This window comes from Oncorhynchus tshawytscha, linkage group LG22, assembly GCF_018296145.1.
Source record: "Oncorhynchus tshawytscha isolate Ot180627B linkage group LG22, Otsh_v2.0, whole genome shotgun sequence".
Lineage (NCBI taxonomy): Eukaryota > Metazoa > Chordata > Actinopteri > Salmoniformes > Salmonidae > Oncorhynchus > Oncorhynchus tshawytscha.
In genome coordinates, this window is record NC_056450.1 from 37362124 (window position 1) to 37388843 (window position 26720).

The 26720-nt window shown below is 44.6% G+C and overlaps 1 protein-coding gene across 10 annotated transcripts in view; it reads right to left on the reverse strand.

Moving 5' to 3' along the window:
- The window catches only part of LOC112222365 (ubiquitin carboxyl-terminal hydrolase 19-like), a 33551-nt gene that overhangs the window by 4293 nt on the left and 2538 nt on the right, over positions 1–26720 (reverse strand). For 2 of the 10 annotated variants that reach the window (XM_042304169.1, XM_042304161.1), the window contains 22 exons: positions 18017–18145; positions 16911–17047; positions 16217–16747; positions 15740–16091; positions 15476–15635; positions 15302–15373; positions 15059–15174; positions 14208–14425; positions 12900–13110; positions 11794–11927; positions 10170–10343; positions 9858–9968; positions 7489–7599; positions 7138–7380; positions 6885–7003; positions 6573–6716; positions 6099–6436; positions 4836–4946; positions 4471–4687; positions 2900–3052; positions 1016–1182; positions 430–596 (listed from right to left, as the gene is read on the reverse strand). In XM_042304169.1, the coding sequence (XP_042160103.1) occupies positions 430–596; positions 1016–1182; positions 2900–3052; positions 4471–4687; positions 4836–4946; positions 6099–6436; positions 6573–6716; positions 6885–7003; positions 7138–7380; positions 7489–7599; positions 9858–9968; positions 10170–10343; positions 11794–11927; positions 12900–13110; positions 14208–14425; positions 15059–15174; positions 15302–15373; positions 15476–15635; positions 15740–16091; positions 16217–16747; positions 16911–17047; positions 18017–18145 (4115 nt within the window). The remainder of the gene's footprint in view (positions 1–429; positions 597–1015; positions 1183–2899; positions 3053–4470; positions 4688–4835; positions 4947–6098; positions 6437–6572; positions 6717–6884; positions 7004–7137; positions 7381–7488; positions 7600–9857; positions 9969–10169; positions 10344–11793; positions 11928–12899; positions 13111–14207; positions 14426–15058; positions 15175–15301; positions 15374–15475; positions 15636–15739; positions 16092–16216; positions 16748–16910; positions 17048–18016; positions 18146–26720) is intronic. The other 8 variants (XM_042304170.1, XM_042304163.1, XM_042304165.1 and 5 more) reach the window with 8 other exon arrangements.

Genomic DNA, 26720 nt, shown 5'->3' on the forward strand with positions numbered 1-26720 from the left:
CACAGCTTTTCTCCAAAGCCGCTATTCAATTTAGAAACTAGCATAAAACTCTTGATGAACAAACCAATGGCCTTGAAACAGATTAGATCCATCTTCTTTCTCTCAATCACAGCTTAAGAAGCAGAAAACACATTACTCTGTCAATGACAACTGAGATCATTTCTCATTTCTCTAAAAGCACCACAAGCAACCAACTAAATATCACTGCATGAAGACGACTAGATGAATGAACACAGTGATACATCTCACTCATGTGGTGAAAATATAATCTCAGGAAATTTAAATCTACCTCAAAACGAGTCATGTTGGGCCGAGTTTAATTGAATCCCTCATGATGCACTATTCCTCGAGGAGTTTTTCTACTACCATGTAATGGATACTGGTACTTCCCTAAGGGATACTCTCAGAAGTAGAGAATGGCGCCCTCACCTGGCTGGCGCTAGCTCCTGCAGAGGTGGGGGACTCGGCCCCCAGTAAGCGAGGTGGTCGTTCCACAGGGGAGTTGCGGCGGCGGTAGAACAGCACGTAGGCATAGCGTGTCACCACCTGGCTCTCCTCCACCATCGTCACCGTACTGTCATCAAAAAGACGCCAGCCTGGGGGTGGGGGGGGTCGTGTAGGAAGGGGAGGTGGAAGGTGAGGGGGAAGGTGTAGGAGAGAATAGGGGGAGGAGGAAGAGGAGGAAGGAAGAGGAGTGGGGAGGTGGAGGGAGAGGGTGGAGGAAGAGTAGAGGTGAGGACGGCAGGTGAGATCATTTTAACAGTATGAACAGAATATAACAGTAGAGCCGACTAAAATACAGTAGAGCCGACTAAAATACAGTAGAGCCGACTAAAATACAGTAGAGCCGACTAAAATACAGTAGAGCCTACTAAAATACAGTAGAGCCTACTAAAATACAGTAGAGCCTACTAAAATACAGTAGAGCCTACTAAAATACAATAGAGCCTACTAAAATACAGTAGAGCCTACTAAAATACAGTAGAGCCTACTTCAGTCAAACAGAGTCACTCACCAACATCACTGCGCTGGCTGTTCTGGGCGCTGGGCAGGCGTGCGTAGGCAGTGTAGTGACCTCCGATCATGCCCCCGTAGTGATTGATGACTGCATAGAGGTCATAGATGGGTGGCTGCTGCATGTCGTCCTTCTGACCAATACAGAACTTACTGAGGTCCAGGTTCCTGAAAGACAAGAAAACAAGCTGTAAATCTGTGTTTGTATAAATATTTAAAACTACATGTTTGAGTGAATTCACCCTCAAGTCATTGAGTGCAGGGTCAGTGTGATTAAGGGAATAATATGAGAAGTTGTGTTTATAATATGTTATTTACAGTTGAAGTCAGAAGTTTAAATGCACTTAGGTTTGAGTCATTACAACTCGTTTTTCAACCACTCCACAATTGTCTTGTTAACAAACTATAGTTTTGGCAAGTTGTGCATGACAAGTAGTTTTTCTAACAATTGTTTACAGACAGATTATTTCACTTATAATTCACTGTATCACAATTCCATTGGATCAGAAGTTTACATACACTAAGTTGACTGTGCCTTTAAACAGCTTGGAAAATGTCAGAAAATTATGTAATGACTTTAGAAGCTTCTGATAGGCTAATTGACATCATTTGAGTCAATTGGAGGTGGACCTGTGGATGTATTTCAAGGCCTACCATCAAACTCAGTGCCTCTTTGCTTGACATCATGGGAAATTCAAAAGAAATCAGCCAAGACCTCAGAAAAATTATTGTAGACCTCCACAAGTCTGGTTCATCCTTTGGAGCAAATTCCAAACGCCTGAAGGTACCACGTTCATCTGTACAAACAATAGTACGCAAGTATAAACACCATGTGACTATGCAACCGCCATACCGCTACAGGTGAATGTACGTTGGTGCGAAAAGTGCAAATCAATCCCAGAACAGCAGCAAAGGACCTTGTGAAGATGCTGGAGGAAACAGGTACTAAAGTATCTATATCCACAATAAAACAAGTCCTATATCGACATAACCTGAATGGCCGCTCAGCAAGGAAGAAGCCACTGTTCCAAAACCGCCATAAAAAAGCCAGACTACGGTTTGCAACTGTAGATGGAGACAAAGATCATACTTTTTGGAGAAATGTCCTCTGGTCTGATGAAACAAAAATAGAACCATTTGGCCATAATGACCACCGTTATGTTTGGAGGAAAAAGGGGGAGGCTTGCAAGCCGAAGAACACCATCCCAAAAGTGAAGCACGGGGGTGGCATCATCATGTTGTGGGGGTGCTTTGCTGCAGGAGGGACTGGAGCATTTCACAAAATAGATGGCATAATGAGGAAGGGAAATGATGTGGATATATTGAAGCAACATCTCAAGACATCACTCAGGAACTAAAATCTTGGTCACAAATGGGTCTTCCAAATGGACAATAACCAAGCATACTTCCAAAGTTGTGGCAAAATGGCTTAAGGACAACAAAGTCAAGGTATTGGAGTGGCCATCACAAAGCCCTGACCTCAAGCCTATAGATAATTTGTGGGCAGAACTGAAAAAGTGTGTGCGAGTAAGGAGGCCAACAAACCTGACTCAGTTACACCAGCTCTGTCAGGAGGAATGGGACAAAATTCACCCAACTTATAGTGGGAAGCTTGTGGAAGGCTACACAACACTTTTGAACCAAGTTAAAGAATTTAAAGGCAATGCTACCAAATACTAATTGAGTGTATGTAAACTTCTGACCCACTGGGAATGTGATGAAAGATAGAAATAAAAGCTGAAATAAATCACTCTACTATTATTCTGATGATCCAAACCAACCTAAGACAGGAAAGATGTACTAGGATTAAATGTCAGGAATTGTGAAAAACTGAGTTTAAATGTATTTGGCTAAGGTGTTTGTAAACTTCCGACTTCAACTATACCTGACGGGGAAGTCGACCATGTCGTTGATCTTGTCCCTCCAGATGAAACTGCGGAAGGAGAAGCGTTTGAGCTGGATGATGAGGACGTTGGGCAGACGCCATAGCAGCAGCTGCTTGGAGGCCTCTCTGTGCTGCTGGCACTTTGGACAGTACCTGAGCGAGCAAGAGAGGCAGAGAGGAGAGAGAGAGGCAGAGGCGAGAGGCAGAGTGAGGCAGAGGCGAGAGGCAGAGGCGAGAGAGAGGCAGAGGCGAGAGGCAGAGTGAGGCAGAGGCGAGAGGCAGAGTGAGGCAGAGGCGAGAGGCAGAGTGAGGCAGAGGCGAGAGGCAGAGTGAGGCAGAGGCGAGGCAGAGGCGAGAGTGAGGCAGAGGCGAGAGGCAGAGGCGCAGAGGCAGAGTGAGGCAGAGGCGAGAGGCAGAGTGAGGCAGAGGCGAGAGGCAGAGGCGAGAGTGAGGCAGAGGCGAGAGGCAGAGTGAGGCAGAGGCGAGAGGCAGAGTGAGGCAGAGGCGAGAGGCAGAGTGAGGCAGAGGCGAGAGGCAGAGTGAGGCAGAGGCAGAGTGAGGCAGAGGCGAGAGGCAGAGTGAGGCAGAGGCAGAGGCAAGAGGCAGAGGCGAGAGGCAGAGGAGTGAGGCAGAGGCGAGAGGCAGAGGAGTGAGGCAGAGGCGAGAGGCAGAGTGAGGCAGAGGCGAGAGGCAGAGTGAGGCAGAGGCGAGAGGCAGAGGCGAGAGGCAGAGTGAGGCAGAGGCGAGAGGCAGAGGCGAGAGGCAGAGGCGAGAGGCAGAGGCGAGAGGCAGAGGCGAGAGGCAGAGGCGAGAGGCAGAGGCGAGAGGCAGAGGCGAGAGGCAGAGGCGAGAGGCAGAGGCGAGAGGCAGAGGCGAGAGGCAGAGGCGAGAGGCAGAGTGAGGCAGAGTGAGGCAGAGTGAGGCAGAGGCGAGAGGCAGAGGCGAGAGGCAGAGGCGAGAGGCAGAGTGAGGCAGAGGCGAGAGGCAGAGGCGAGAGGCAGAGGCGAGAGGCAGAGGCGAGAGGCAGAGGCGAGAGGCAGAGGCGAGAGGCAGAGGCGAGAGGCAGAGCGAGAGGCAGAGGCGAGAGGCAGAGGCGAGAGGCAGAGGCGAGAGGCGTGAGGCAGAGGCGAGAGGCAGAGTGAGGCAGAGGCAGAGTGAGGCAGAGTGAGGCAGAGGCGAGAGGCAGAGTGAGGCAGAGGCGAGAGGCAAAGTGAGGCAGAGTGAGGCAGAGTGAGGCAGAGGCAGAGGCGAGAGGCAGAGGCGAGAGGCAGAGGCGAGAGGCAGAGGCGAGAGGCAGAGTGAGGCAGAGGCGAGAGGCAGAGTGAGGCAGAGGCGAGAGGCAGAGTGAGGCAGAGAGGGAGGGAAGGATAGGGACAGAGAGAAAGAGAGTTTGTTAGGTTTGTAAATCCATCAAAACACCACCTAAATCAGTAAGAGGACTGTCTGAATGTTAACTGTGCAGTACGTGTGTTAGTCCATGACATTGTGGGACTGTAGGGCTACATTTGTTTGAGTATGTCTGCATGTTAGTGTATGTTGAAGGCTACATTGATCAGTGGTGTTGTTCCTACCATGCCTCCTCTGGTGCCAGCACCTCAGGCCTAGTGAAGAGGTTGAGGCACTGCTCCAGGGTGAAGTGTCCAGCCCTGGCTGTCTCGTTGACCGACCCAGGGTCCTCTTCAAATTCCAGCTCCTTGGACCGAACCAGGACGTACTCCTTGAGACGCTCGTTGTTCTTCCACACCAGCTCCAGGCTGGAGTCCTCAGGGAGGTCCAGAACGGCCTCTTCTAGGGTAAAGGGGAAACGTGACAAAACAACAGGAAGACATTCTAGAACACATATCGTAAAGGAGTTCAATGTTGAATGGTAAAGTTTAAGCTTTGTCTTAACACTAGGACTAGGTGTGAGGGGCAGGTTTGAGATTAGGGCCCTGACCCTTTTCCTCCAGTGTCTGCTCCTTGCTGTTGGAGTGGAGGACGGTGATGTAGAACTGAGAGGTGTGGCTGGACGCAGACTCTGATGGTTGCTGGTAGCCGGTCACAGCAGCTAGACACAAAACACAGCCTCAAAACACAGCCTGAGCCACGGGGAAAAACATCCACTAAATACATCTTAATTGGTCACATACACAAGGTTAGCAGATGTTATTGCGAGTGTAGCGAAATGCTTGTAAATAACCAAAAGTATGTGGACACCTGCTTGTCGAACATCTCATTCCAAAATTATGGGCATTAATATGGAGTTGGTCCCCCCTTTGCTGCTATAACAGCCTCCACTCTTCTGGGAAGGCTTTCCACTAGATGTTGGAACATTGCTGCGGGGAATTGCTTCCATTCAGCCACAAGAGTGTTAGAGAGGTTGGGCGATTAGGCCTAGCTCACAGTCGGTGTTCCAATTCATCCCAAAGGTGTTCAATGGGGTTGAGGTCAGGGCTCTGTGTAGGCCAGTTAAGTTCTTCCACTTTGATCTCGACAAAGCATTTCTGTATGGACCTCGCTTTGTGCCTAGATTTGTCCATCGGATTGCCAGATGGTGAAGCGTGGTTCATCACTCCAGAGAACGCGTTTCCACTGCTCCAGAGTCCAACTGCGGCAAACTTTATACCACTCCAGCCAACGCTTCGCATTGCGAATGGTGATCTTAGGCTTGTGTGCTGCTGCTTGGCCATGGAAACCCATTCCATGAAGCTCCCGACGAACAGCTCTTGTGCTGCCGTTGCAACCGAGGACAGACGATTTATTTACACGCTACACACTTTAGCACTCGGCACTCCCGTTCTGTGAGCTTGTGCGGCCTACCACTTCACGGCTGAGCCGTTGTTGCTCCTAGATGTTTTCACTTCACAATAACAGCACTTACATTTGACCAGGGGAGAAATTTGACAAACTGACTTATTGGAAAAGGTGGCATCCTATGACAGTGCCACGTTGAAAGTCGTTGCTCTCTTCAGTAACGCTATTCTTACTGTTTGTCTATGGAGATTGCATGGCGGTGTGCTCGATTTTACACCTATCAGCAACAGGTGTGGATAAAATAGCCAAATCCACTCATTTGAAGGAGTGTCCACATACCATAGATACTTTTGTAAACATAGTGTAAGGTAAAAAAAAAAACTATTTGTCTATATAAATCAGTTGAGAAATGTAATGAAAAAAGTAAAAACAATACTATTGATTGTCAATTTTAGAAGATGCTTGCCTTTACCTTCTGGTCTGACAGCCTTCTCACAGGAGGTCTCCTTCTCTCCCTGGGAGTCAGAGGACGCCTCAATGAAACCTGAGTCTGTGGTGTGGGTGGAGAGGGCGTCTGGGTCTCCGGCTGGATGTGCTGAGGCCTGGGCTGTCTCTAGTGGAGCCTCAGGAACCAGAGAGGAGCCCTCCTGCTCCGAGTCCCCTGCCCCACCGCCCCTGGCCGTATCCCCTGGCCCCACACTTTCAGGGGTCTCTGCTGGAGGGGGAAGGTCAGCCAGGCACTGGGTGACCTCTGGAGACGTCCTGCCAGACTGGAAGGGAGGCTGGAACACGTTAACTGAATACCTACACAGAGAGATGGGGGGGAAAGAGGAGAGACCAAATAGTAAATCAGTGACAGTCCAACAATGTTAAATCAGCAAAGTTGTACTGATATCTAAAGAGCAGCATTCATATCCATCCATCAACATCCCAATGATACCTTGAGTATCCTTCCAGCAGCTGGGACAGCCGGGCATAGGTGAGTCTGGACTCAGGGACGCTGACCAGGAAGGGAAGCCCCACGTTCTCTATGTTGGGCCCACACAGAACCTTGTGGCTGGACCAATGTTTTTTCTGGCAAACCCTGAAAAAAAGTTCGATTGGATTAAAAACAAAACTAATATATTTTTTCTATTCCTGAATCATTTAGGAGAACAGGAAAGAGTTCTGTTATTATTGGGAGATTAACTCATTCAATTGCCTCCGTGTCATTAGTGCCAGACAGCAAACATTTAGTGAGCTATTGACTCACTGGTTGCAGTAACCCACGCGGTAGCAGCGGGTGCATCGCTTCAGTTTCTCTTCATCCGAGAGAGGCGGCTTCAGGCAGGCAGCACACTTCGAGATGGGAATACTGGGGACCTGAGGCCTCTGGACAGGGGAGGGGGGGGCAGAGAGACAGATGAGCTGAACACAGAGACAGACACTAGGTAACACACTAGGGACTTGTGTTATAGTTCCCTAAGGTTCGAATAGGACGGCAAGAGAGGCTGCTGGATGTTTACCTGCTGGACTTGGAGCACCACCACCCTCTCCTTGGCCAGCTCCTTAGACAGCACTTCGAAGCAGAAGAGCATGTCTGAGGAGGAGAGCGTGTCCAGGGAGTTGGATGGGAGGAAGATTCGATGGAAGCGACTCTTCACTACCTCAGCCAATCTCAGGTTCTCTGCCTTGATCCTCACACTCCGAGAGATGGACTCCAGGACCTCGGCTGTGCTCGAGTTCTCTTTACTCACACTCACCAGGAACTGACACAAATCAGAGGAAGCAGACTTAGTCAAATAAAATCGTTCAAATAAAAAAATAAAAAAACAGAAGCCATCTGCTATTTGAATGATACCAATATGTCCTCTCACCTTCATGGGTTTCTTGTGAGGCTCTTTAGCAAAGTAGAACACTGTGAGGACCTTCTGCTTCTGGGGCAAGGGCACGGGAAGGTAGAGGAAGGGGTCAAAGGTTATGGAAACCTGGGGAGAAAGAGAAGGACATTTGAACTTTTCAAAACATTCAAACATCTTACTGGATACGATCACCTGGAGATTAAACACACCACATCTTAGTGGATACGATCACCTGGAGATTAAACACACCACATCTTACTGGATACGATCACCTGGAGATTAAACACACCACATCTTAGTGGATACGATCACCTGGAGAATAAACACACCACATCTTACTGGATACGATCACCTGGAGATTAAACACACCACATCTTAGTGGATACGATCACCTGGAGATTAAACACACCACATCTTAGTGGATACGATCACCTGGAGATTAAACACACCACATCTTAGTGGATACGATCACCTGGAGAATAAAGACACCACATCTTAGTGGATACGATCACCTGGAGAATAAACACACCACATCTTAGTGGATACCATCACCTGGAGAATAAAAACACCACATCTTACTGGATACGATCACCTGGAGAATAAACACACCACATCTTAGTGGATACGATCACCTGGAGAATAAACACACCACATCTTAGTGGATACGATCACCTGGAGAATAAACACACCACATCTTAGTGGATACGATCACCTGGAGAATAAACACACCACATCTTAGTGGATACGATCACCTGGAGAATAAAGTTGTCGTACTCTCTATCACAGCACTAAAGAAATGAGTTAGTTCCACTCCGACACAGCAAACCACCCACACCGAGCCGCTACTAGTCCAACTCTGACGGGTCCATTTTCATCCATTATTGAATTAGGTTTTACTCCATTGCAGCTCGACAGACAGGCCTGAGTCTCTAATCATCTTCATCATATTAACCCATTAGAGTCTAAGCCGGGGGGAGGGGATTTCTACTAAGCTATGTGGAATAGTTTTAAGAAGGTCATACACCAAGGATCATTTAGCTATTTGATTTTTAATTTTGAGTTCCCATTGAAGTATCAATTTTTTTGTTGTTGTCTTACTGTTGTTGGCCCATACAAACACATGCCAGGGCAGCAGGTAGCCAAGTGGTTAGAGCGTTGGGCCTGTAACCAAAAAGTTGCCCCTGAACAAGGCAGTTAACCCACTGTTCCTTGGCTGTCATTGTAAATAATAATTTGTTCTTAACTGACTAGCCTAGTTAAATCAAATAAAAATGTAATAACAGATGCACTACATGGAACAACAGAAGAATATAGCCACAAAAAATATGAAAAAGGAAGTTGGTTCTGACAGCCAACAAGTGCTCAGGTTATGTGGGAACTCCTTTAAGATTGTTGGAAAAGCAATCCAGAGAGTGCCAAGAGAGTGCAAAGCTTTAAGGCAAACCGTTGGCTACTTCGAAGAATCTCAAATATAAACTATATTTTGATTTGTTTAACACTTTTTTTTTGGTTACTACATGATTCCATATGTGTTATTTCATAGTTTTGATGTCTTCCCTATTATTCTACAATGTAGAAAATAGTAAAAATAAAGAAAATCCCTGGAATGAGTAGGCATGTCCATACTTTTGACTGGTTCTGTACTTTCAGTCATGTTTTTCAACTGGTACCAGGGGATCTTCAGACTAGTTTTGTGAAGCCTGTGGGCGTCCTAGATAACAACCAACATGTAATGTTCATGAGAGTCTCACATTTCCATATTAGTGTGTAGAACAACCTGTTTGGACGCAACAGACAGAAGTTGGCTAATGGTCTGTACTGACTTCAGAGGAGTGCAAAGATGTTTGTGGGGGTTGTAGAGCAAAACGGAGAACACCATCGTGTTTGTAAGAGTCTCACCTTTCCATATTAGTGTGTAGAAACAACCTGTTTCGGAAATGACAGACGACCGGTTTTCGTGATGTCTCACGGTCTGACAAACACCTCTAGCTCTGTAACCTTTCATCGCAGATGCGGAAGTACAAGATACGCGGATTGAGACGCATCCAATGCAAAAAAATATCTCTCTAGCTTAAACTGACAGATTTCTATGGGGATTTTTGAATTATGCTAATTAGATTTCCACGCGGACTTCGACATTAGGGGGTTAAACGCATGATGCCTAAGGGGCAGACATGCCTAAAACAACAGTCAGGGTCTGTGTTCAGCAGTGGATAGCCGTAACTATGGTATTATCCCTGTGAGTTTGACTGATACATTCCAAGACTAGAAAACCCCCCATTGAGACTCAATACAAAACACAGTTCAACATGAACACCCAGATATATTCAGACAGTGGAGTGTTGCTTAATTGTGTTGAAATAATTCCGCTGCTTGTGTCTTACCTTGGAGCACACTGGGCAGACGAGCTTGGATTTGTACTGGCCCTGGAAGAGGTCTACGATGAACGAGTCGTTTCTCATCTTGTGCCTCTGCCACGCCTCATCTGCCACCACCTTTTAAAACAGACACACCATGTCATTTTCCAGGACAAGTGGACTGAATGGAAACAGTGAGTGTGGTTATAAGTATGACTGTCTCTGCATTGATTGCCATTTTGGAGTTTTAGCCTGCTAGGTATATGTGTAAAGCACCTTTTTAGATGTCACAAAGGGGTCTTATAAAATAAATGTGATTGTTTATGGTGCTGCTCAAACCTTTATTTCACCCACCTCGTCCAGCCGTCCGTCTGAGTCCACGGTCTCTGTGTAGGGTTTGTTCTGGATGCGGTTCAGGTCCTCGTGGAGTCCATCCAGGAGGAAGGCCATGAACTCCTGGGCATCGTGCTGGGCATAGCCTGTAAACTGACTGGCCTTACTCGCCACGATCGCCTGGAGAATAAAAACATCACATCTTACTGGATACGATCACCTGGAGAATAAACACACCACATCTTACTGGATACGATCACCTGGAGAATAAACACACCACATCTTAGTGGATACGATCACCTGGAGAATAAACACACCACATCTTAGTGGATACGATCACCTGGAGAATAAACACACCACATCTTACTGGATACGATCACCTGGAGAATAAACACACCACATCTTAGTGGATACGATCACCTGGAGAATAAACACACCACATCTTACTGGATACGATCACCTGGAGAATAAACACCACATCTTACTGGATACGATCACCTGGAGAATAAACACACCACATCTAAGTGGATACGATCACCTGGAGAATAAAGACATCTTACTGGATACGATCACCTGGAGAATAAACACACCACATCTAAGTGGATACGATCACCTGGAGAATAAACACACCACATCTAAGTGGATACGATCACCTGGAGAATAAACACACCATATCTAAGTGGATACGATCACCTGGAGAATAAACACACCACATCTTAGTGGATACGATCACCTGGAGAATAAACACACCACATCTTACTGGATACGATCACCTGGAGAATAAACACACCACATCTAAGTGGATACGATCGCCTGGAGAATAAACACACCACATCTTAGTGGATACGATCGCCTGGAGAATAAACACACCACATCTTAGTGGATACGATCACCTGGAGAATAAACACACCACATCTTAGTGGATACGATCACCTGGAGAATAAACACACCACATCTTAGTGGATACGATCACCTGGAGAATAAACACACCACATCTTACTGGATACGATCACCTGGAGAATAAACACCACATCTTACTGGATACGATCACCTGGAGAATAAACACACCACATCTTACTGGATACGATCACCTGGAGAATAAACACCACAGCTTACTGGATACGATCACCTGGAGAATAAAGACATCTTACTGGATACGATCACCTGGAGAATAAACACACCACATCTAAGTGGATACGATCACCTGGAGAATAAACACACCATATCTAAGTGGATACGATCACCTGGAGAATAAACACACCACATCTAAGTGGATACGATCACCTGGAGAATAAACACACCACATCTAAGTGGATACGATCACCTGGAGAATAAACACATCTTACTGGATACGATCACCTGGAGAATAAACACACCATATCTAAGTGGATACGATCACCTGGAGAATAAACACACCACATCTTAGTGGATACGATCACCTGGAGAATAAACACACCACATCTTACTGGATACGATCACCTGGAGAATAAAGACATCTTACTGGATACGATCACCTGGAGAATAAAGACTAAGGCTATTTGGGTTATAGCATCTGCTAAATGTCATATATTTTATATTATTAAATAACAGGAGGGAGATAAAGATGGGACTCAGGACAGTGGAGTGTCACCTTTAACTTAGAGGGCTGAAAGGCATGGTGGGTACCCTTCCACAAAGCCCGGAGCAGCACAGCGAACCCGATGGCTAGCCGACCACCCGTCCCCAACGGGTTCTTACAGTTGATCTCATTCTCAAACGCCCGGTCTACACAGAGGGTGAGAGAACACCATTTCATATCGATCTACACTCACTGAACATTAATACAATGACTTGTTGAATTTTTTTATTTATTTTAATTATTTATTTATTATATATTTATATATAAATATATAAAAATATATAAATATATAGTATAAATAAATATATATAAATATAAATGTATATATATATATAAATGTATAAATATATATATATAAATATATAAATGTATATATATAAATGTATAAATATATATATAAATGTATAAATGTATATATATAAATATATATAAATATATATATATATATATATATAAATGTATAAATGTATATGTGTATATATATATATATATATAAATGTATATATATATATATATATATAAATGTATAAATGTGTATATATATATATATATATATATATAAATATATATATATATAAATGTATATAAATATATATAAATGTATATATATAAATGTATAAATGTATATATATATATATATATATATATATATATAAATGTATAAATGTATATATATAAATATAAATGTATATAAATATATAATATATATATAAATGTATAAATGTATATATATAAATGTATAAATGTATATATATAAATGTATATATATAAATATATATATATAAATGTATATATATATAATGTATATATATATATATATATATATATATATATAAATGTATAAATGTGTATATGTGTATATATATATAAATAAATGTATAAATGTATATATATATATATATATATATATATATATATATATATATATAAATATATATAATATATTATATATATAAATGTATATAAATATATATATGAAAATATTTATTCCTTGCAATGTAACATTTTATTTTTTTACATACATATTTACAGACACATTTCATAAAGGAATGTAAAAAACTTCAACTTAAATGAAAGAATGACAGAAGGGAAGAGGAAGATTAGAGGAGCTCACTGACCATGAAAGTAGTCCCTGAGTTCCCGGGTGTTGGAAAGAGACTGGATGACACTGTTCATAAAGCATGTGTTGCCCAGGTTGACCAGGCCTGTGAAGCCTGGCAGACACACCTTCTCCTCCTCCTCCTCTTCCTCCTCAACGCTGCGCTGGCTGTGCTGGCTGCCGGCAGGAGGTGCGTGGGTCATGGGCTGGACCATACAGGTGGGCTTGGGCTGAGACAGAAATAAAGGGATGAAATACCATTCAAATAAACTTTATAAAGACCTTTTTTTATATCAACAGTTCTTTACTGATACCCCAGCCTAAAACCCCAAAGAGCAAGCAATGCAGAAGCCCAGTGGCTAGGAAAAATACCAACCCTCGAGGCTCATAGGATAATGAATTGATAAAGAAATCGGATTCCCTTTCCCCCCCTACTCATTTTCCAGTCCCCTACTCCTCATCCTAAATCACTTCATACCATTTGCCTTTTTGGGCCTTTTCCATCTCCTCTCTCTCTCACCATCTCATCCTCCGTCAGTCCTCCCTCTCTCTCTCACCATCTCATCCTCCGTCAGTCCTCCCTCTCTCTCTCACCATCTCATCCTCCGTCAGTCCTCCCTCTCTCTCTCACCATCTCATCCTCCGTCAGTCCTCCCTCTCTCTCTCTCACCATCTCATCCTCCGTCAGTCCTCCCTCTCTCTCTCACCATCTCATCCTCCGTCAGTCCTCCCTCTCTCTCTCACCATCTCATCCTCCGTCAGTCCTCCCTCTCTCTCTCACCATCTCATCCTCCGTCAGTCCTCCCTCTCTCTCACCATCTCATCCTCCGTCAGTCCTCCCTCTCTCTCTCACCATCTCATCCTCCGTCAGTCCTCCCTCTCTCTCTCACCATCTCATCCTCCGTCAGTCCTCCCTCTCTCTCTCACCATCTCATCCTCCGTCAGTCCTCCCTCTCTCTCTCACCATCTCATCCTCCGTCAGTCCTCCCTCTCTGTCTCACCATCTCATCCTCCGTCAGTCCTCCCTCTCTCTCTCACCATCTCATCCTCCGTCAGTCCTCCCTCTCTCTCTCACCATCTCATCCTCCGTCAGTCCTCCCTCTCTCTCTCACCATCTCATCCTCCGTCAGTCCTCCCTCTCTCACCAGCTCATCCTCCGTCAGTCCTCCCTCTCTCACCAGCTCATCCTCCGTCAGTCCTCCCTCTCTCACCATCTCATCCTCCGTCAGTCCTCCCTCTCTCACCAGCTCATCCTCCGTCAGTCCCCCCTCTCTCACCAGCTCATCCTCCGTCAGTCCTCCCTCTCTCACCATCTCATCCAACTCACCGTGACTGCAGGCTCCTGTTTGATGGGGACATGGTCTGAGACGGTGCGGGATGACACACTGTCCAGGCATCCGTCCACTGTCCGAGGGGGCTTGGGTTTCCCCTCCCCCACCCAGGGTGGCTCCTCCTTGGCAGAGAGGGAGTGCTTGCTGCTGCCCGGCTGACTGGCCTGAGAGGACGGTGCGGAGGGCACAGCAACCTTGGCGCCACCCACTGCACCTTAAACAGAGGAGGATGGAGTTTGTGGTCAACGACAAACAACTGTCAGGACCAAGAGAAGAATATTACCTTACAAGTTAAGGACATAACCTGGGCACTGTAGTTCTGCACTGACACCCAGAGACCCGTGGGCTTGTGAGAACAGCAGACATGCATACTGAGTATAACTGGATTAGTTTCAGTGGTCAGATACCTGTCCCATAGTGCTGCTTTGAATGGAAACACCCACAAACATACCTGCCTACTATAGTCACACATAACACCTTATTAGTATACCAAACATTAAGACCCCACCTTCCTGATATCGAGTTGAAACACCGCGCCCTCAGAACAACCTAAATTCAACCCTCCCGCGGTGTCAACCCTCCAAAGTAATTAACATTAGGACAGGCTCTAATGGTGTCCTAGGACACTGGTTAGACCTACAGCCAGTAGGTTACAGTCAATTGGTTCAAAGTGAAACACATCAATGTGCTCCTCAAACAGCGATATAAAAGACAGTCAGTAAACACATTTGTGTGGGAGCCATTGTGTGTGTAATATTTATACGGGGCTGCTATATTTCAAACTGTGTGACAGCGAGTGTAACAGTCGTCTATAACGTGTGCAGTAGAAGCCAGGCAGCAGGAAGACCTTGTGTAGCAGGGGCCTCCAGCCCCCCCCAGCGTTGGCTGTGCCTCTTCTTCAGGGTGATGTCTAAACGGGATGGGGTGAAGGCATACGTGGACTGCTCAGGCTGGATGAGGTTCCTGTAACAGAGGATCCCCAGCTTGTCAGACTCACTGTCTCAATGAGAACCAAAAAGGGACATCTGTACACATGTGTATAGAAACACCACACAAAAATCACAGACCAAGCTGGACTTGAAAGTCTTACCGGAGTTTGACTTGCCACTTAAAGACGGTGTTCGCTCCGCAGTCCGCATGAAGACGCAAGAAATTTGCATCGCTGTTTGAAAGGGAAGAAAGTTCAATAAATTTGAAACACCACTAAAATCCAATTAAGATCCACTAAGGTCACCAAGGTGAAAGGTCACAAGGACCAAGTTACCTGGTCTGGAAGATGAGTGTGAAGTCCTGTTCTCTGAAGATCACCCTGGCTGTCTCTCTGAAGATACCCTTCATGTACACGTTGACCACCATCAGGTCTGTCCCTTTCTCGTACGAGTCGTTCTTCAACAGCTTCAGGTTCACCATTGGCTCTGGAACTGCTAAAAGATAACCACAGTGCCACGTTTCAGGTCACTGTCTGCAGACCATGGACTCACCGTGACAGAAATAACATTTCAGTGTCCCTTTTGAGACGTCCACTGACCTTCCTCCTGCTTTATCTCCAGATGTTCCTCCTTAGACCGGTCCCTCTTCTCCTCCTGAGTGCTGCTGCTGCTGGAGGACTCAGCCTGCTTGGTGTCTGTTGCAGTCACAGGATTCCCTGATCCTGACCGATTGGTTGGTGTTAGAGCCTCAGTGGCCTGGTCAGCCTCATTCGGAGGCTGTCTCACTAGCGTCTCAGAATCAGTCCTCTCGGCCTCCCCTGGCCTCTCTGCTTTGATGGTGGAGGCTCCAGCCTTGGGGCTTATCTCAGCACAGGACACAGTGGCTGCCGGTATGATCACCTCTTCTGCACCAGCCTTGAAATCAGACTCTGGGGCCTTCTTGTCCTCCGTCTAAAACAATAAATAGGCTTTACAATCAGATCCAGAGCAGCATAATTTCACACACACATATTTGAACCCTCACAGTACTCTCAGTGCCTGGTGAGATGGTAGAGTCTAGAGACACCGGGACTCACCTGAACTTTCAACTCCTGCTGCGTGTGGCTGACGGCTACCTCAGGTGTTGTACCCTCATGGCCATTGCCTAGCAGCTCAGCTCGATTGTCACCAGCTGTAGATGTCTGGAGGTCCCGGCCAGTGGGGCTGTGTGGTTTCCCATTGGCTGTGGACTTGGTGTGTGTATCCCTGGGCATCTCTGAGGTGGGGTCCTTGGAGACCTTGGGGGGATGGACGGGGTGCTTGGCACTGGGCTCCTGAGGCAGGTCCCCTTTACTGACACTGACCGGCTTGGTCTGCCCCTCTCCTCCAGCCTTCACCACAGACTCTAGCCTGTCGGCTGGTTTGTAGTTCATGATGCGTTTGACACCTCGCTCTGCTTTGCCACGCCTCTGTTCACACTGTGCCGGTGGAGCAGACGTCTGGGTGGACAGTTCAGCCATGTCTGCCGTCTCTGGGACAGACTTCTCAGGCTTTACCAGAGGCGACTGTTTCTGGTCTTTACCGTTCTTGGCCTCCACTTTCACAGGCTGCTTCTCCTTTTTATTTTGCTGCAGGGAGGAGAGATGAGACAAAATGTTGTTTTTTTTCCTTTTAGGAATTGTGTTAAAACCTTCGCAAGAGATAGGCAATAGTCACATGATGGTAGTTGATGGTATTCCATGAGAGAAACACATGCTAAATGACAGCAGGGAGGCCAGATGGCAGACTCACCATAAGGGAAGGCCAGGAGTGGAAGGGGATCTTCTTGTGCATAACCAGCAGGAGGAAGCCACTCTTCTCTTTGTACTGTACTTTGCTGCAGGAGCCCTCAATCTCCTCATGCAGATGACAGTCCCACTGGCGCCCATCTGGAGAGAGAACAGTCACGGGCCATCAGACTAGTGCTAATGCTGCATGTTCAAAGTGAACGGCTAAATGCCACGCACACCAAAGACACGTACACACACTCCCTCATTCAAACACCATCTCAGCACACACACACACCCTCATTCAAACACCATCAACACACACACTCCCTCCCTCATTCAAACACCATCTAAACACACACTCCCTCCCTCATTCAAACACCATCTAAACACACACTCCCTCATTCAAACACCATCTCAACACACACTCCCTCATTCAAACACCATCAACACACACTCCCTCATTCAAACACCATCAACACACACTCCCTCATTCAAACACCATCAACACACACACACACACTCCCTCATTCAAACACCATCTCAGCACACACACTCCCTCCCTCATTCAAACACCATCTCAGCACACACTCCCTCATTCAAATACCATCTCAGCACACACTCCCTCCCTCATTCAAACACCATCTCAGCACACACTCCCTCCCTCATTCAAACACCATCTCAACACACACACTCCCTCATTCAAATACCATCTCAGCACACACTCCCTCATTAAAACACCATCTCAACACACACACACTCCCTCATTCAAATACCATCTCAGCACACACTCCCTCATTCAAACACCATCTCAGCACACACACACTCCCTCATTCAAATACCATCTCAGCACACACACACTCCCTCATTCAAATACCATCTCAGCACACACACACTCCATCATTCAAACACCATCTCAACACACACACTCCCTCAAATACCATCTCAGCACACATACACTCCCTCCCTCATTCAAACACCATCTCAGCACACATACACTCCCTCCCTCATTCAAACACCATCTCAGCACATACACAAAAAAACAGACATGTAGCCTGTACAAGCTCTCATACACATGCAATCATCACATACACTTAGGCTATAAGACATGTAGTTAGTTTGTGATCTCACCTGGGAAGCGGGCATGACAGTCTGTGTCGGTGAAGGTAGTGGTGACGTCCTCCACCCTCTGCACCCCGTCTCCACAGCGCAGCCTCGCGATCACCTCATTAGCATTCTGCTTCCAGTCCACAAACACATCTACACAGCACCGAGCAGAGACAACACAGTCTGTCAGAGGACTATAAACACATCTACACAGCACTGAGCGAGCAGAGACAACACAGTCTGTCAGAGGACTACCACACTCAGCATACCACAGGGATTACCTTCAAAACGGATTCTGTAACACAAGAACACTTTGTCCACAGCGCCTGCTGTGACTGTGTTAGACAAGCATGCAAATCAACCTAGAATAGTCCACAACAGATCAGTACAGCTAGACGTAGAGGAATATATAAGGGCTGAATATTTTACCGGTATTTTACAAAATTTTCCAACCTGACAATAAATTACCTTTCTCCCGGGTAACCTGGGATTTTTCCCGCCAAAACTGGAAGTGTCATTCAAAAGCATAATAAAGCATTATAAAGCCTAATAAAGCCTAATAAAGCATTATAAAGCCTAATAAAGCATTATAAAGCCTAATAAAACATAAAGCCTAATAAAACATAAAGCCTAATAAAACATTATAAAGCCTAATAAAACATTATCTGAAAGAGGGAGGCTAAGACATCTATATATACTGTATATAGCCCTATCTCTCTAGAACACGATTATCTACATTGAAGTCAGAAGTTTACATACACCTTAGTCAAATACATTTAAACTCGGTTTTTCACAATTCCTGCCATTTAATCCTAGTAAAAATGCCCCGTCTTGGGTCAGTTAGGATCACTACTTTATTTTAAGAACAATAGTAGAGAGTGTGATTTATTTCAGCTTTTATTTCTTTCATCACATTCCCAGTGAGTCTGAAGTTCACATTCTACCAAATACTAATTGAGTGTATTGCCTTTAAAATTGTTTAACTTGGGTCAAACTTCCTGACGGGTGTCTTGAGATGTTGCTTCAATACATCCACATGATTTTATATCCTCATGAAGACATCTATTTTGTGAAGTGCACCAGTCCCCCCTGCAGCAAAGCACCCCCACAACATGATGCCACCACCCCCGTGCTTCACGTTTGGGATAGTGTTCTTCGGCTTGCAAGCCTCCCCTTTTTCCTCCAAACATAACAGTGGTCATTATGGCCAAACAGTCCTATTTTTGTTTCATCAGACCAGAGGACATTTCTCCAAAAAAGTACAATCTTTATCCCATGTGCAGTTGTAAACCGTAGTCTGGCTTTTTTAATGGTGGTTTTGGAGCAGTGGCTTCTTCCTTGCTGAGTGGCCTTTCAGGTTATGTCGATATAGGACTCGTTTTACTGTGGATATAGATACTTTTGTACCGGTTTCCTCCAGCAACATCACAAGGTCCTTTGCTGTTGTTTTTGGGATTGAGTTGCACTTTTCGCACCAAAGTACATTAATCTCTAGGAGACCGAACGTGTCTCCTTCCTGAGTGGTATGACGGCTGCGTGATGCCATGGTGTTTATACATGCGTACTATTGTTTGTACAGATGAACGTGGTACCTTAAGGCAATTGCAAATTGCTCCCATGGATGAACCAGACTTGTGGATGTCTACAGTGTGTTTTCTGAGGTCTTGGCTGATTTCTTTTGATTTTCCCATGATGTCAAGCAAAGAGGAACGGAGTTTGAAGGTAGGCCTTGAAATATATCCACATGTACACCTCCAATTGACTCAAATGATGTTATTTAGCCTTTCAGAAGCTTCTAAAGCCATAACAAATGTTTGGAATTTTCCAAGCTGTTTAAAGGCAGTGTATGTAAACTTCTGACCCACTGGAATTGTGATACAGTGAATTATAAGTGAAATAATCTGTCTGTAAACAATTGTTGGAAAAATTACTTGTTCCGTGCAAAGTATATGTCCTAAACGACTTGCCAAAACTAAAGTTTGAAAAAATTAATTTTTGGAGTTGTTGAAAAACAAGTTTTAATGGCTCCAACCTAAGTGCATGTAAACTTCCGACTTCAACTGTATTTTGGATGCAATTTGAATGGAGTTGGAGAGAAAAAGACTGCGAGAGGGCTCGCGCCTGTGCTGATTTAACACAACGATATTCGAGCGATATGCTGTTTTTAAACTCTGCAGCTGCAATTTTTTTTTTTTAACAAGGTGACCCCCGAAAGCCAGATGGAGATGGGTAAATTAGAAGCGCATTGGGTCATTATACTACTGCAGTATAGAATATGCTGCAGCAAATGTAAGCCTACCTGTTACCATGAGATGATAGGTCTACAAGCATTGTGAACTGTACTCCATACTGACGGGCTGTCTGTCCCCACCCTGAGCGTCAACACACTGACTCAACTGCAGCCACTTTAATAATGGGAACTGATGCAAAATGTAAATATATCACTAGCCACTTTAAACAATGCTACCTAATATGTTTACATACCCTACATTATTAATCTCATATGAATACGTATATACTGTACTCTATATCATCTACTGCATCTTTATGTAATACATGTATCACTAGCCACTTTAACTATGCCACTTTGTTTACATACTCATCTCATATGTAGATACTGTACTCAATACCATCTACTGTATCTTGCCTATGCCGCTCTGTACCATCACTCATTCATATATCTTTATGTACATATTCTTTATCCCCTTACACTTGTGTCTATAAGGTAGTAGTTTTGGAATTGTTAGCTAGAGATTACTTGTTGGTTATTACTGCATTGTCGGAACTAGAAGCACAAGCATTTCGCTACACTCGCATTAACATCTGCTAACCATGTGTATGTGACAAATAAAATTTGATTTGATTTGATTCATCACGCCGAGGCCGTAGAGAAGCCAGGTTGAGACATGACAAATCATTTATCAATTCCATTTCACGCCATGCTGTTCATTGAAATAATTTACTATAATTTACTGGTTTCGCTCAGTTATTTATCCCGGGAAAAGAGAGTGGTTTTGAGAGGTAAATCCGGTAACCGGGTTCCCTCCATTCAACCCTAGACTGGATATAATTTAGTTAGAGGACTAGATTTACTATACCTATACAACTAGATATAGATCAATGCATTCGTCATCTGAAAACAGCTTCAAAATACTGCAGCATCACAAGAGAGACTAGATTTACAGAAATGCACACAACTTCTAAAAGCCTGTTTTTTCTTTGTCATGATGGGGTATTGCGTATAGATTGGTTACATCCTTATTCTTAAATGAATCAAAACGTGGAAGAAGTCAAGGGGTCTGAATATTTTCCGAATGCAACAACTTCTTTGGACAGTACAAAAATGAATCCACTGCTAAAACATTTGTTTCACTAGAGACACTCCCAAACGACAACTTGTTAAAATTCACAAACATACAAGATACAAATAATCCTCATTCTGATAAAAAAATAAACCTGAAATAAGAAATCACAAACATTGGCCATGCTCAGCCAACCTACCTTTTGTCACTGTGAAGCTGCAGCACCTGCCCTCTAAGTTGAAAGGCCCTCAAACAACCTCATGTTCTCTTGAGTTAGCATGGAGCCTGGGGTTCTCTTCTTGGCAGTGTGTGGAGGTCATGTATGAGAGTTCAGCTCAGTCTACTACGGTGCCCATGTTCACCACTACTACAGACTCTTGTTTATTCTCCTGCCATCTCACACACATATAGTAAACAACTCTCTCTCTCTCTCTCTCTCACACACACACACACACACACACAGTATACAACACACCCTCGCTCTCTCTCCCGCACACACACACACAGTATACAACACACCCTCGCTCTCTCTCCCGCACACACACACACACACACACACACACTATACAACACACCCTCACACACACACAAGCTGTAAAATGTCCCAGGCAACACCACCACCACCTCTACAGCTGGGCTCCCAGTCGGGCTGTAATCCATGTGACCCCCCCTCCCCATAGACCCGGTCAACTATGACATCACCATAGTATTGACGTTTGTCCTCCTTTGAACGAAATGGCTTTTACCACTAGGCTAGTCCGTAGTGTCTGTCACTTGTGTTTTCTCGAAATTGTTGAAAGGCCTGTCACTTGCACATAGTTCCACATACATTGAAAGTATGATAGGAATTTCACTGTGTTACACCACTAAAATATGAAAGAAACTGGGGAGATGCTTGGTGCGAATCAGTGAATGGCATAGACAACAGCCAAGGCATTGGAAGGACACAAAGGATATAGTGTGGACAATGAGACCGAGGGTAGCTAGATGAGGCAAGAGGAGGACGTTGTGTGGGTGGAGAATCATGCGGGCCGGCCAGCCCTCTGAATTGATTGGGGTAATAAGTTCTAGTTGGAAACAGCAGAGCAGGGGGAGGCACAGCAGCGTTCTCTCGTGACTGTGACAAAGCCGTTTCCCTGGATCCGGCCTTACATCAGCTAGGATTACAACTCTTCAGCATTAAGCAGAGAGCAGCAACCAGCGCATGATACCTACCAATACCAGCCAGTGTTTCCCCTATATGCATTTAGGAAGAGGAGGGCCTCTAAAACCACATGATTGGCCACACTATTAGCTAACATGAGTGGCTGGTGATCAGGCATTAGCTCCCAATTAACCCACAAATGCTGATTCTCCAGATACTCAACTAGTCTAAAGGCCAGTTTTACTGCTTTTTTTTTAAAAATCAGGACAACAGTTTTCAGCTGTGCTAACATAATTGCAAAAGGGTTTTCTAATGATCAATTAGCCATTCAAAATGATAAACTTGGATTAGCTAACACAACATGTCACTGGAACACAGGAGTGATGGTTGCTGATAAATGTAGATATTCCATTACAAAAACAAAAATCAACCGTTTCCAGCTACAATGGTCATTTACAACATTAACAATGTCTACACTTTATTTCTGATCAATTTGGTATTATTTAAAATTTAAAAATTCTTTAATAAAACAGACATTTCTAAGTGACCCCAAACTTTGAACAGGAGTGTACATGTTTCAAGCAGACCACCATCGTCCCTATGCCCAAGAAAGCCAAGGTATCCTGCCTAAATGTCTATCGCCCTGTAGCACTCACGTCAGTAGCCATGAAGTGCTTTGAGAGGCTGGTCATGGCTCACAACACCATCATCCCGGAAACCCCAGACCCACTCCAATTTGCATAACCATCCCAACAGATCCAGAGATGATGCAATCTCAATCCACACTGCCCTTTCCCACCTGTACAAAAGGAACACCTATGTGAGAATGCTGTTCATTGACTACAGCTTAGCATTCAACCGCATAGTACCCAAAGCTCATCACTAAGCTAAGGACACTGGGACTAAACATCTCCCTCTGCAACTGGATCCTGGACTTCCTGACGGGCCGCCCCCAGGTGGTAAGAGTAGGTAATAACACATCCGTCACGCTGATCCTCAACACAGGGGCCCCTCAGGGGTGCGTGCTTAGTCCCCTCCTGTACTCCCTGTTCACCCATGACTTCGTGGCCAAGCATGACTCCAACACGATCATTAAGTCTGCCGATGACAACAGTGGTAGGCCTGATTACCGACAACAATGAGACAGCCTATATGGAGGTCAGAGACCAGGCAATGTGGTGCCAGGACAACAACCTCTCCCACAACGTGAGCAAGACAAAGGAGATGATCGTGGACTACAGGAAAAGGAGGGCCGAACACGTCCCCATTCACATCGACAGGTCTGTAGTGGAACAGTGAGAGTTTCAAGTGCCACATCACCAACAAACTATCCATGGTCCAAACATTCCAAGAAAGTCATGAAGAGACTCAAGAGACTGAAAACATTTGGCATGGGTCCCCAGATCCTCAAAAGGTTCAATAGCTGCACCATCGAGAGCATCCTGACTGGTTGCAACACTGCCCAGTATGGCAACTCCTCAGCCTCCGACCGCAAGGAGCTCCAGAGGGTAATGCGTCCGGCCCAGGACATCACTGGGGCCAAGCTTCCTGCCACCCAGGACCTCTAGTTTAACTGCAAGATATAAGTTGCAACTATGATGGTTGTTCCTCAAACTATGCATTTTATTAAAACTGAAAAAGATGAGGTAAATAGCCCACATTATCCAGAAAAATATATTTCAGGTTAAATTGAAATAGAAGGGTTTCAGTGTTACTTATTATATCATTCTGATTTTACATGAGCCTAAATGAATCTAAAATGTACAATAGGCCGGGCCCTATAAAAATCCATTTAATTAATTTTCTTTCCCAAATTCTGTTTTCGCCGGTTAGTTTTCCGTTATCCAGGTTCACTCTGAAAGATACATTTTTATTTATTTATAGAAAAACAACAGAAGTGTTCTAAGTCCACAACAAAAACAAACGTGTTAAGCGTTCATCTAACGGTATTTTATTAGCATCCCCATTAGCTGTTGCAAAAGCAGCAGCTACTCTTCCTGGGGTCCACATGTAACATGACATAATACAGAACATTAATAGATAACTACAGCCCAAGGACAGAACTACATACATTTTTCAAAAAAGACCCACGTAGCCTACATATCAATACATATACACAAACCATCTAGGTCAAATAGGGGAGGGGCGTTGCGCCAAAACAAATACCCATTGGATTTATTAAAATAGTCAGGATATAATTCTGACAGGTAAACATAGGCTACTTTCAGAATGAGGCTCTCCACTACACATTGTTCCTGCAGTGATGATTCACCATTATCAAATGTTTTCAGAATGTATCTGCTGATAAATCGCCAAAAACGCTAATGTGGGAAACAAATTAACAGCTCTCTCACCGAAGCCGATTCGGTAGGCTACAATGACTAACGAGACGAAAGCCACTCACTGCAGAGTCACTGTCTGGCAAGCCCTGACATCCTAGGAAAGGAAACCTAAAATAAATAAAAACTATTGGTTTACTTGTCCCGATGCATGTAGTATATTCACGTTGCACGATTTATGAATGCCAAAGGGATATTGGAGATCGACTTTATTCAGTCAGTTCAACACCTTTTATAAACTAGTCAACAGTTGTCAATCAATGCACGGTAAAAAGCCAATGCCACACGACTCCACGTGGACAGCTATGTGAAGCACATGAAAGAAAATAAACGATTGTGCCAGAAAACAATAATTATGGCGAGGTGGATTTCAACTCATCGTTACCACTTACATTTACACGGAGGTATATTAAATGTATAGTAAATGTATAGTAAACAGATAGTAAAGGTCTCTCCCTCAGTGTTAAGACATTCTACTGCAACTAACCAACTCATACAAATTAGACCGGGAGGCAGGACAGACAGCAGACTGTGTTTCCCTGTCATCAGTGGCTTTGTGATTAACAGGCAGAAAATGCCTATCAGTCATTATGGCAGGAGAGGAATCGACAGACGAGCGAATTAAAAGCTTTAAATGAAAAGTAGCCTAGTTAAAGCTGCAATATGTAACTTTTTGGGGCGACCAGACCAAATTCACATAGAAATGCGTGTTATAGTTATGTCATTCTCATTGAAAGCAAGTCTAAGAAGCAGTATGGTGCCGATAGACATGGCCGCTTTGTTGTATCACCGCCTGGTACGACAACTGCACCGTCCACAACCACAGGGCTCTCCAGAGGTTGGTACGGTCAGCCCAACGCATCACCGGGAGCACACTGCCAGCCCTTTGGGACATCTACAGCACCCGGTGTCACAGGAAGGTCAAGAAGATCATCAAGGACCTCAGTCACCAGGGTCACGGGCTGTTCACCCCACTATCATCCAGAACGTGAGGTTAGTACAGGTGCATCAAAGCTGGGACAGAGAGACGGAAAAAACAGCTTCTTTCCCAAGGTCATTAGACTGTTACATAGCCATCACTAGCCAGTCTCTACCCAGTATCCTGCCCTGAACTTAGTCACTAGCTGGCTACCACCCGGTTACTCAACCCTATACCTTAGAGGCTGCTGCCCTATGCACATGGAACACTGTGTAATAACAGAACACTGGTCACTTTAATCATGTTTACATACTGTTTTACCCATTTCATATGCATATACTGTATTCTAGTCAAGGCCTATCCTATTTTACTATTACTGTACATATACGGCACTGTTGGAGCTAGGAACACATGCATTCCCTACAACCGCAGTAACATCTGCTAAACGTGTGTATGTGACCAATAGAATTCGATGTAGATCTATTTTATGTACGCCATTTCCATTCTTCCCACTCTTAAGTTTCGCCTTTGTGTCTTTTACTTTCAGATTCGTACACCAGCTTCAAATAGATGAAACCAAAAAAAAAAAAAACATATTTGTTAATAGAAAAAGGTATTTCACAGCAGTTAAGATGATAGAATGACTCTCTACACTACAGACACTAGTTTTGTCACAGAACCTGAAATTAGAATTGAGCAACCAGGAAATAGCGGATGGATTTCTGCATAACGCATCTAATGCGAAGTGGAAAAAGTAGGCAGTTGAAAATGTGTCTGTAACCGGCTGATTAGCCAACAGCGCTAATGGAAAACACTGCAGAGATGACACAATGAAATTTCAAGTACCGTTCAACACCACTAGTCTCCCCCATTTATCATCAGATTTTATGTCATATATAAATCAAAATAGGCTCAACATAAGGATGATTTTTTTCCTTCACTAAATTGGTCAGAAGACCAACGAGATCAGCAAAAAAAAAAAAAACTCCTGTGAAAAGATCTGACGTGATTGGCCAAATCAAAA